The 12,653-nt window shown below is 41.4% G+C and overlaps 1 protein-coding gene across 5 annotated transcripts in view; it reads right to left on the reverse strand.

Annotated features, from left to right (window-relative positions):
• The window catches only part of fip1l1a (FIP1 like 1a (S. cerevisiae)), a 94,641-nt gene that overhangs the window by 76,328 nt on the left and 5,660 nt on the right, over nt 1-12,653 (reverse strand). For all 5 annotated transcript variants that reach the window (XM_063043145.1, XM_063043144.1, XM_063043146.1 and 2 more), the window contains exons 3-4: nt 6,946-7,009; nt 5,241-5,347 (exon numbers count right to left, since the gene is read on the reverse strand). In XM_063043145.1, the coding sequence (XP_062899215.1) occupies nt 5,241-5,347; nt 6,946-7,009 (171 nt within the window). The remainder of the gene's footprint in view (nt 1-5,240; nt 5,348-6,945; nt 7,010-12,653) is intronic.

Here is a 12,653-nt window from a genome sequence, read left to right on the forward strand (position 1 = left end):
GCCAAGATTTCACGTGAGTTTTTTCCAACAGTGGCTCTCTCTTTGCCACTCTCCCATAAAGCTTCGACTGGTAAAGTACCTGGTCAACAGTTGCTGCATGTGCAGTCTCTCCCATTTCAGTCACTGAAGCTTGTAGCTCCTCCAGAGTTGTTATCAGTCTCTTGATGGCCTTCCTCACTAGTCTCCTTCTTACAGTCCCTCAGTTTTTGAGGACGGCCTGCTCTAGGCATATTCTTTCCTTTTCTTGATGATTGACTTAAATGTACTCTAAGGGATGTTCAGTGACTTGGGAGATTTTCTTGTATCCATCTCCTGACTTTTCAATATCTTTTCAGAGTTGCTTAGAGTGTTCTTTTGTCTTCATGGTGTAGTTTTTGCCAGCTCACGGACTCACCAGCAGTTGGACCTTCCAGATGCAGGTGCATTTTTACGACAACCAATTGTAACACCTTGGACTGCACCTAGGTCTCCAAAAACAGATCTCCTAAAGCCAGTTATGTGACTTCCTAAACCAAATGGCTGCACCAGTGATGATTTGGTGTGTCATATTAAAGGTGAATACTTAAGCAATCAATTATTTTGTGCCTTATATTTGTAATGAACTTAGACCAACTTTGTAGAGACCAGTTTTCACTTTGACACGAAAGAGTCTTTTTCTTTAGATCAGTGTAAAAAAAAGCCAATTTAAATCCACTGTGATTCAATGCTGCAAAACAATAAAACATGAAAACTACCGGGGCGGGGAGGGGGGTGAATACTTTTATAGGCACTGTAGATGGATAATGATGTTTCCAATTTATGAAATTCAACAGTTTCCATAAGCTGACTCGTGGCACTCAAACCTTTTTCCAAGTAACAACAGCCAGATATGGTCGTGGTTTTAAGTGAGTATTTCGCATGGGTATTCACCAAACAGAAGGACATGGATGGTGGTGAAATTACAGAGGGGTATGTTGATATTGTCTTGAAAACTATTAAGGATTAGGTCCCAGAGCCTAATAGAATCTATCCTGGGATATTGAGGGAAGCAAGAGGAGACGATTACTGGAGCCTTGACAAAGATCTTTGTATCCTTTTCAGCCACAGAATAGCTGATACTGCTCTTTAAGAAGCAAAGGTGATAATGCAGGAAATTATAGGCCAGTAAACCTTACACCAGAAGTAGGATGCACCTGGATTTATTCACATTAGGAAACGTGGTTTTAGTGATAAACAGCATAACTTTATCTTGGGGAAGTCTGTTCTGCAAATTTGATTTTTATTTAAAGATGTGACATAAATGATTGATGAGGGATGGAGGTGTTTTTTTTCTGACTGCAGGTCTGTGACCAGTGGTGAAGTGAATGATGATATAGTGACGGAGGAAGCAGGATATAGATAGTTTGGAAATTTGGAGGGGTGGGTGGAGAAATGGCAAATGGGGGTTAATGTGGATGAATGCAAAGAGATTTCATTGGGAGATCAAATGCAAGAATAAATAATAGTTAATGGCAAGACCTTTAAGAACACTAATGTACAAGGGGATCTGGGATTCATTCCATTGCTCCCCACAAGTGCCAACACAATAGAGAGTGTGATAAAGGCAGCATACAGAGTCATAGAAAAATACAGCACAGAAACAGGCCATTTGGCCCATCTAATCCATGTCAACTCATTTATACTGCCTAGTCCCATCCTCCTGCACCTGCAGTATAGCCCTCCAAACACCTCCCATCCATACACCTATTTAAACCTCTCCTCAACACTGAAACCAAAGTCACATCCACTACTTCCGTTGGCAGCTTGTTCCCACTTTCATCACCCTCTGAGTGAAGAAGCTTCCCCTCGTGTTCCCCTTAAACTTTTCACCTTTCATCCTGAACCCATCCCCTCTAGTTTTAGGCCCAACCAACTTCAACAGTGGAAAAAGCCTGCTTGTATTTACAGACTCTATCTATAGCCCTCATAATTTTGTATACGTCTACCAAGTCTCCCCTCAATCTTCTACGTTCCAAAATAAAGCCCTAACCTACTGAATCCTTCCGTATAACTTACATCCTCTAATCTCGGCAGTATCCTTCTAAATTTTCTCTGCACCTTTCAACCTTGTTCACATCTTTCCTGTAGGTAGGTGACCAAAGTTGCACACAGCACTCCAAATTAGGCCTCACCAACATCTTATACAACTTCAACAGAACATCCCAATTCCTGTACTCAATACTTTGATCTATGAAGACCAACATGCCAAAAGCTTTCTTTATGCCCCTGTCTACCTCTGATGGTACTTTAACTGAATTATGAACCTGTATTCTCTCCCAGACCACTTTGTTCTAATGCACTCCTGAAAACCCTACCATTCACTCTGTAGGACCTACCCTGGGTTGTCCTCCCAAAATGCAAAACCTCATACTTGTTTGCATTAAATTCAATTTGCCAATATTCAGCCCCTTTTTCTAGCTGGTCCAGATTCCACTGCAAGCTTTGATAGTCTTCCTTGCTGTCCACTACACCCTCAAATCTTGGCGTCATCCACAAATTTGCAAATATGGAATGCCTGTATTTATCAGTCAGTGCATTGAGTGTTAAGTTTGAAGTTATGTTACAACCTTACAAAGCTTAGTATGGCAACCAAACCGCACATGGCAGGAAGGACATGCAAGCTTTGCAAAGCATGCAGAAAAGTTTCACCACTAAGCTGCCTGGACTGGAGTGCAATGTATTAGGTAAAAAGAGATTGAACAAATTTGAACTGTTTTCTTTGAAGTGTTGACGACTAAGGAAATGACCTAGCTGGTTAATATAAAATTATGAGAGATGAAAATTATGAGTTGAAATTATGGTGCATTAGATAGCTTCTTTATCCACCACCAAGCTTGCAAATGTGAAATACTAGAGGACATAGATTTAGGCTGAGTTGGGGAAAATTTACAGGAGATTTGCATTTTTTTAAAAAACTCAGTATTGCACCTACCTGAAACATGCAACTGGGAGAGGTGGGAGAAACCGATATGATGGCATTGTTGAAGAAGCATTAAGACATATTTTTAATAGAAAACAAATACAATGATATGGACCACATGCAGTCAGATGGGATCATTACCATTGGTTGATGCATACATGGTGACCTTAAGTGCCTGTTCAGGTGCTGTATTGTTCTATGGGAATCAACCCCCTTTAACCAATCTGGTATACATGCACGTCCAAAAACATTGCAATCTTATTAACTCTCATCTGAAAGCAATTAAAGATGGTCAATCCCTTTGCCAGAATTACCCATATTCTGTCTATTAGGAGTTTCTCCAGTTCGCAGGCAATTTCCTTGCACGCCTCTCTGACGTAGCGGGGAACCATGTACGAGGCAAGTTACAGCAGTGGTTTGCCATTGCCTTCTGCCGGGTGAGTTTCCAAAGAGATCACCAGCTCGTAACCCTGCACGGATGGAAAGCGTGCAAGGGAGCTGGCTGGATTTGAACTCAGGACCTTTCATCTCGAAGTCCGACACTGATGCCATTACGCCACCAGCCGGGTCCCTGTCTACTAATAAAAGGAATAATCATCTCAACACCATTACTACAACTGAAGTACAAGAGCAGCAAAATCGTGGGAACACCCTAACAAACAAACTTGAAGAATCAATGTGAGAATACTAATATAAAAATTACAACAGTTCAAGGAGAAAATCATCAACACAGTCTATGGGTGGTGTGTATGTGTAGTTTTCCCTCAATCTCAGGTCCTCTACCAAAGGCTTGGGAGCTTGAGGATTCAGCGCAGTATCCTTGCTGTTCCTAGTAGTGCACTCTTCTGGGTCAAGATATCAGATGTTGTTCCTGGGATTAACTGGAACCACCTTCCCATTCCAGGTATCACAGCTCCAAGTGCTCCTATCACCATTGGGATTACTCTGACTTTAACCTTCCACATCCTTTCTATCTGCTCTTTCAATCCCCGGTATTTCTCCAGCTTCACTTATTCCTTCTTCTTGGTGTTACTGTCATCTGGGATTGCCATATCCATTACTATTGCTTTCTTCTGTTCCTTGTCCAGTATTACTATGTTTGGTGGTTGGTCAGTACCTGCTTATCAGTCTGTATTTGCAAGTTCCACAGGAACTCAGCTCTGTCATTCTCCACCACCTTCTCCGGTGTTCCTCATTTGGATTTGGGAGTGTCCAATCCATACTCACTGCAGATGCACCTGTACACAATTCCTGCAACTTGGCTGTGCCATTCAGTGTATGCTACCCCTGACTGCATCTTGCACCCTACTATTATGTGCTGGATGGTTTCAGTGGATTCCTTGCACAGTCTGCATCTTGGATCTTGGGTCTATCACACCAGCGCCTGTCCTTGTGGAACCATGAGCAGCGCCTCTGTGTTGTCCCTCAGCCGTGCCATTTCCAGGAGGAGATAAATTTGTATACATACACTGATTGGAATAAAGGCAGATTTATACTTGTGCTTCAAATGTACGTCATAGGTACGGCATAGCAGCATACCTTATGCCGTAGTCTACCGCGCACCTCTCCCAAAATGTAACTACGCGTCGCAGACCACAACAACTGTGATTGGTCTGCTTGGTAGCATCGCATTTCCACCTACGCTGCAATAGCTTGCCATTGGGCGACTGAAGGGCAGGGAAGGAACTCTGGCTGCAATGCTTTCCATAAAGCTTTACAGACCTCAGAAATTATGGAGGACCCTATGCTTGACGCAAGTTTGTAGCTAGCTGCTACAGCCTGTTGACTTCCATCTGAAGCTAAAACTCAAATGGTGATTGCCAGTCTCAGAGTATACTGTGCATACACTGATGTGAAATAAATGGTTGGAGACGATAAACCAAATTGTCAAATCTACCTGCCACCATCTGAAATTATTTGAAATGCATTTCCTCGTCCATGTCTCTCAGTGGCCGGACAAGCACAGAAAATCCACCCTCCTTCAGTTTCAGTCACCATTGTTTGAAGTTTGAGTTCCTTCGTGTTGAGTTTCAACACGAAGAAACTCAACACAGTGGCATGGAAACCCCACCACCAACTAGCATTTTAGCGGTGAATTGCAGAGCGACACAAACACACCAACGCACAGTATAAATGCACACAACGGCGTAGCCCACTTGCGTAGCCTACGGCATAAGCTAGTACGCACAAGTATAAATTAGCCTTAACACTTCAAAATATCAAACAATGAAAATCTAAGTAAATCTAACCAACGAAAGCTCTGCATTTTCTATCTCAAGTTTCACAAAGGATGGGAACTTACGTGTACTGAGGTGCTCCAGTTTTTATGTCACCAATTGTAACTTGAACATCATCATCATCATCATCACTATCACTGTCACTTTCATCCTCCCCTTCAGCTGTAGGATTCTAAAGAATGAAAACATGATTATTTTCTATAACTAATTAGAACACCCAACCTGTACTTTTATTCTATGAAATATCTATTCTCCCCATGTAACCCTATGTTGGAAGCAAACACTGTCATGTTTTGTAGTTCAGCTTTAAAGCTTCAGCCATAAAACACTGATTGACCAGCCTGTAATTCTATATATCTGCTTCCATAACACTGAAGAATACAGACTTCTTAATCTAATAACTACTCTAAACAATTAGTGACTAAGACACAAAAAGTTCCCTTTTCCAATTATGTTATAAATCTACTAACTTTCAGAACGTACATGGTCTATTTACCAATTTGTTTTTGATTTTGAAGATACCTGACTGTGCAAGTAATAAAATCAATACATGAATGTAATGAAGGCCCATTAACTCAATGAAATACAAATTGTTATAAGGGCTATTAGCCAACAAATTCTCAAACTAACCCACACAGTTCAATCTTTTCCTCACTTAATGTCATAGTATTTATTTGTCTAATTTGTTTCCTTTCACACCCTAAATACGCGTAGTTAATTGGCCACTACAAATTGCCCCCAGTGTAGGTAAATGGTAGAATCTGAAGGTGGAGGGGGCAAAGGTCCTTGCACAATCTGCATCTTAGGTCTTGGGTCTTGGATCCATCACATCAGTGCCTGTCCATGTAGGGTGAATGGGATTAACGTACTGTATTACAAGTGTAAATGGTGGTTGATGGTTGGCATGGACCCTCCCTCCCTCAACATTTACAGAAAGATAAACCAAGTTAATCAAAGATAAACCAAAGATAAACTGTGTGGCCGTGATTCTTTCAGAGGGTAGGCCTCAAAATCCCCAGCCTTGCCTGCTTCTGGCGACCGAGAAGGAGGTCGAATCGTTTGGACAGAGATAGCGCTCAGTACTCGGTGTCGGGGAGCTGATCAGAGCTCGAAGTTTTCAGATGACTCAGAGTCGGATTGAGGTCAGCATGGCAGGGAGAGTTTTTCTTCTCTCTCCCATCTGCGTGAGATGTGGGACATTTGAGAAACTTTGAACCTTACTGTGCTCACGGACTTCCTCATCAAGTTATGGTATTGTTACACCGTTTGAAACTTATGTTATAAATACGTGGTTTTGTCAGTTTTTTCAGTCTTGGTTTGTCCTGTGTTTTGTGATATTACACCAGAGGAAATAATGTATCATTTGTTAATGCATGCATTACTAAATGACAATAAAAGAGGACTACGTGTCTTCATAATCATATAAAGTTAACATTCTTCATGGAAGGTCATTTCTAACACACAGCTGAGAGTTTTACTATTTAACTTAAAAATTTATTTTAAAGAACTTTCACCTCAATCCTCTCCTGTGAAATTTGCATCAAATTGAAAGCAACTTAATGATGGACAAAAAAAAAAGTCCCACCAAATTTTTACATTTCAAAAAGACAAGTACATTAGCTTCTCATTTAAAAAGACACCTTAAAGTTAATCACATTTCTAATTTAAAACCACACTCATCTCCCCTTAAAGTCACAATGTTTATCTGTCTATAATTTATTTGACCTAATTCAACAGTCGTTATTTCAAAAATGTCAATCTGAAACTTACCATTTTCACTACACCATTCCCTCTCGTTTCTTCTACCGTAGCAGCTGGAGCTGGTGCTTCAGTGCTAAATAAATAATGTTTCACATTAAAAAGCAGGTTTTAAAACAAAGCCAAAATAAAAATCCAACCATGTTTTAGAAAACAAATATTTGGTACTCAGAAAATTGGTAAAATATTTCTAAATAGAATTATGCCAAATTACATACTTTTAGAAGAATACAGGCTTCAGCGGAACATGCTATCACTAGGGTAATATGTAATTCTGAACTAATTACCTCCTGACTGTCATGTTGCACACTCAAAAATATTAAGCACACAACTCGAGGGATGCAAAAACTTTATGCTTGATCTTATAATTAGGTTTTTTAATAATGTATTTTGGAATACCTCGCTCCAAATTAATAATATAAAAACAAGGTATTCATAAAACTCAAAGAGACTCACTTCTGTATGGGTTTTAATCTTGCCAAACAAAATTCTGGGACCACCCTTCCAAATTTTCTATCTAACTGTAATCCAAGTGGTTTATCCATGAGGCAACACTCTCTACTAGATCACATCAGGACAAAGATTCCCACTTGATTAGCAGCTCATCCAATATCATCTACAATGTCTGTTCATGTTACTCAAGGACACTCCGCCAACCCCTCCAAAATCTGTAACCTCAACCACCAAGGGAAACAAATACATGGGACATCATCCCCTCGCACATTCCACTGGAAGCTGCACATATTCAAACATGGAATGTCATTGTCATTCCTTATTGCTGCTGGGTCTGCTTCTGAAATTCCTGACCCATCAGCATGGTAGTCGTAGCTTTATTAAAGGAACCAGAATGGTTTAGCAAGGTGACTCATCATAATTTTCGCAAGGACAATAAATGATGGCGTTGCCAGGGAACCTCACATCCCAAAAAAATGATTAATAAATAAATGATGGTTGTACGTTCAACATCAACTTAGGAAGTTTATTTACATTGATATTTCAATGCAGCATGGGGAAGGGGTGTCATTTTGTGGAAAGTCCCATCTGCTAGTTCAAGCAAACACAAAAATTGAAAAGGCATCTTGATCATTGTTCGTCCTTTGACCAAATATAGTGATTAAGAATCACAGGCAACAGTGATGTCAGTGAGTAGAAGTGCAGAGGCTTAGGTAAAGCCTGTTAGCCTGACATCAGTGGTTAGGAAGTTGTTGAAATCAATTGTTAGGGATGAGATTACTGAGTACCTGGAGGCACATGACAAGGTAGGCCAAAGCCAGCATGGTTTCCTGAAAGGAAAATCCTGCCCGACTACCCTACTGCAATTTTTTGAGGAAATTTCAAGTAGGGTAGACAAAGGAGATGCAGTAGATGTGGTGTACTTTGATTTTCAGAAGGCCTTTAACAAGGTGTTGCACATGAGGCTGCTTAGCAAGATAAGAGCCCATGGAATTACAGAGTGGAGCATTGGCTGATCGGCAGAAAACTGAGAGTGAGAATAAAGGGATCCCATTCTGGCTAGCTGCCAGTTACTAGTGGAGTTCCACAAGGTTCGGTGTTGGGACTGCTGTTTTTTATGATGTATGTCAATGATTTGGGCTATGGGATTAATGGATTTGTGGTTAAATTTGTCGATGATACAAAAATAGGTGGAACAGCAGGTAGTGTTGAGGAAACAGAGAGCCTGCAGAGAGGTAGTTTAGGGGAATGGGCAAAGAAGTGGCAAATGAAATACAATATTGGAAAGTGTGTGGTCATAGACTTTGGTGGAAGAAATAAACGAGCAGACTATTATTAGATGGGGAGAGAATTCAAACTGTAGAGGTGCAAAGGGACTTGGGAGTCCTTGTGCAGGATTTTCCTAAAGGTTAACCTCCAGGTTGAGTAAGCGGCGAAGAAGGCAAATGCAATGTTGGCATTCATTTCTAGGGGTATATAAGTGCAGGGACGTGATGTTGAGGCTCTATAGGGCACTTGTGAGATCACACTTGGAGTACTGTGTGCAGTTTTTGGCTTTTTTTTAAAAGAAAGGATGTGCTGATATTGAAGAAGATTTACAAGAATGATTCTGGGAATGAAAGGGTTGCTGTATGAGGAACATCTGGGCAGCTTTTGGGCTGTATTCCCTGGAGTTCAGGAGAATGAGGGGGGATCTCATAGAAACAGTCCGAATGTTAAGAGGCCTGAACAGTTTAGATATGGCAAAGTTATTTCCCGTGATAAGCGAGTCTAGGACAAGAGGGCACGATTTCAGGATTGAAGGACGTCCCTTTAGAACAGAGATGCGGAGAAATTACTTTAGTCAGAGAATCTGTGAAAATCTGTGAAATTTGATGCCATGAGTGGCTGTGGAGGCCAAGTCATTAGGTGCATTTACGGCAGAGATAGATAGGTTCTTGATTAGCCAGGGCAACAAGGGGTATTGGAGTGGAAGGCAGGGATGACTGGAAGAATTGGATCAGCTCATGACCGAATGGCGGAGCACACTCGGTGGACCGAATGGCCTACTTCTGCCTCTATATCTTATGGTCTTATAGGAGGCAGAAATTGTTAGACACATCCAGTATGGCTTTTTGAAACAGTAAGTGGAAAATTTAACCATGGGGCCATACAAGACTCTGTATTGGAAAATGAGACGAACCAGATGATTGGAATTTCAGTGGGAGAACATTTTGGGAACAGTGATCCTAACTCTAAATTTTCAGACAGTTACAGACGAAGATACGACAGGACCTTGAGGGAAAGTGATGAATTGGAGGAAGGCTAATTACAACAGTATTAGGCAGGAAATGGGGAAAGTAGACAGAGAGCGGCTGTTATTGGGAAAGGCCACAACATATGGGAATTGCTTAAATGTCAGAAGGTCAAAGACTAACATGTTCCCGTTGGAAGAATAAATTTAGGGATGATGTAAATTTATTCAAAAAGAGGAAGGAAACGTGCAAGGTATAGCAAGCTGAAATCAGACAGGGCCTTTGAGGAATATAAAGGAAGAACAAATTTAAATGGAAAATTGGGAGAGCTGAAAAGGACCCATGATAAGTGCTTGGCGATTGGGATTAACAAAATCGCAGCTCATTTTGTACTGAAAGATAACAGCCATATTACGACTGCATTAGGGCAGGATGGCTCATCTTCCTGGGAAGTGATCCATATAGTGATTTTCCATAATGGACAACCACTTTATCTGAACATGCACCAAGAGACCAGAGTTCAAAAAAATCTTTATTTTTACCTCCCCTCTCCACACACAAATTTCATAAGAATGTATTTTGTATCGAAGATTTTTTGATAATATTCAGGTTAGCAAATTTAAATTCCTGGGTGTTACTATTTCAGAGGACAAGTCCTGGACCCAGCATATACATGCAACTGTGAAAAAAGCATTACAGCACCTCTACTTCCTTAAGAATCTGTGGAGATTTGGCATGACATTAAATAATTTGACAAACTTTGAGACATGTGCAGTGGAGAGAGTATTGACTGGCTACATCACAGCCTGGAAACACCAATTCCTTCGAACAGAAAATCCTACAAAAGGAAGTGGATGAGGTCCAGTACATCACAGGTAAAGCCCTTCCAACCACTGAGCACATCTACATGAAAAACTGTCATAGGAAAGCAGTATCCATCATCAGAGATCCTCACCACCCAGGCCATGCTCTTTTCTCACTGCTGCCATCAGGTAGAAGGTACAAGAGCATCAGGACTCGCGCCACCAGGTTCCGAGAACAGTTACTACCCCCCAACCATCAGGCTCTTGAACAAAAGGGGATCATTATACTCACCTCCACTGAAATGTTCTAACAACCAATTATATCACTTTAAGGACTGTTTATCTTATTAGTTCATGAACTCCTTATTTATTGCTATTTATTTACGTTTGACATATTTGCAGCTTGTTGTCTTCTGCACTCTATCTTTCATTGATCCTCTTATAGTTACTATTCTCTCGGCTTGCTGACCATGCCCACAGGAAAAAGAATCTCAGGGTTGTGTGTGGTGACACGTATGTACAGGTGTCCCCCGCTTTTCCAACGTTCGCTTTACGATAACTCACTGTTACGAAAGACCTACATTAGTACCCTGTTTTCGCTTTCAGAAGGTGTTTTCACTGTTACGAAGAAAGGCAACGTGCGATAAAAAATCAGCACGCGAAAAAATCAGCGCGCACCCCAAGCAGCCGCTCTGCCCCGGATTCGGAACAGCATTGCTTATACATGTTGCAGTGAGCAGCTGTTAGCAAGATGAGTTTTAAGGTGTCGGAAAAGCCTGAAAGAGCTCGTAAGGGTGTTACACTTAGCGTAAAACTGGACATAATTAACCGTTTCAATCGTGGTGAATGAAGCAAGGACAAAGTAAGTTTGGCTTGTGGAAGCTGACGAAGATGATGTTGAAGAGGTTTTGGCATCCCATGACCAAGAACTGATAGATGAAGAGCTGATGCAATTGGAAGAGGAAAGGAAAACAATCGAAACCGAATGCAGTAGCGAAAGTGAAGTCATCCAGGAACTGAACGTGAAGCAACTGCGTGAGATTTTCGCTGCAATGATAAAGTACGACTTTAATTTTGAAAGAGTACGTAGGTTTAGGGGATATTTGCAGGATGGTTTGAGTCCTTACAAAGAACTGTGTAATAGAAAAATGCTCGAGGCTCAGCAGTCAAGCAAGCCTTCCACATCAGCTATAGCAGATGACGAACCTCGACCTTCGACGTCGAGGCAAGCAGTCATACGAGAAGATGAGCTGCCTGTCCTGACCAACGATGAGATGACATCCCTGTGTCCCACCACCCCAACCCCCCGGCCCCAGACAGATTACCGATTCGCGGAGAATGCAGCGGTAGCCAGGAGGCACACAGCACATCTTTAAGAAAAAAGCCGAAGTAAACATGCTAATTAATTAGGTGCTGCCGACACGTAATTGTCGGCCCAGATCAGAGGCAATGCAATCGGCAATCGCCTCTGCTCTGCGCCGACATTTACGTGCCAGGCAGCACCTAATTAATTAGCATGTTTATTTCGGCTTTTTTCTTAAAGATGTGCTGTGTGCCTCCCGGCTACCCCTGAGTGCTTCGCGGCAATGTCTCAGTTGGCGGCCAGGAGGATGGGGGCCGCTGCGCCACCCCAACCTGCGACGACTCAGTCTAACACACCATCATCAGTGTGCTTGATGTCTTCCCAAATCCCGTAAGTGATACTACACTGTACATACATTATTTCTACTTTATATAAGCTGTGTAATTTTACATGTTATTTGGTAGATTTGGCAGCTTCACAGTTTAAAGGAGAGCGCGTTTATGCCAACAGCGCTTGCGTGAGATTTTCTGCCGAGAGCACTTGCGTGACATTTTCGCTATGGAGATCTGTGCAGGCAATCGTTGTAGAGAAGTATTTCTGCTTTATATAGGCTGTGTATTTATCATATCATTCCTGCTTTTACTATATGTTACTGTTATTTTAGGTTTTATGTGTTATTTGGCATGATTTGGTAGGTTATTTTTGGGTCTGCGAACGCTCACAAAATTTTCCCATATAAATAAATGGTAATTGCTTCTTCTCTTTACATTTTGGCTTACGAACTGTTTCATAGGAACGCTCTACCTTCGGATGGCGGGAGAAACCTGTACTCCGATAATAAAATTTACTTTGAACTTTGGTGTTCAAGATTTTGCAAATTCTGTAAGGTGCTGTAACACAGAGGTCATCAAGTCATCTGCACAGGAA

The sequence above is a fragment of the Mobula hypostoma genome, chromosome 3 (genome assembly GCF_963921235.1).
Source record: "Mobula hypostoma chromosome 3, sMobHyp1.1, whole genome shotgun sequence".
Taxonomy (NCBI): Eukaryota; Metazoa; Chordata; class Chondrichthyes; order Myliobatiformes; family Myliobatidae; genus Mobula; species Mobula hypostoma.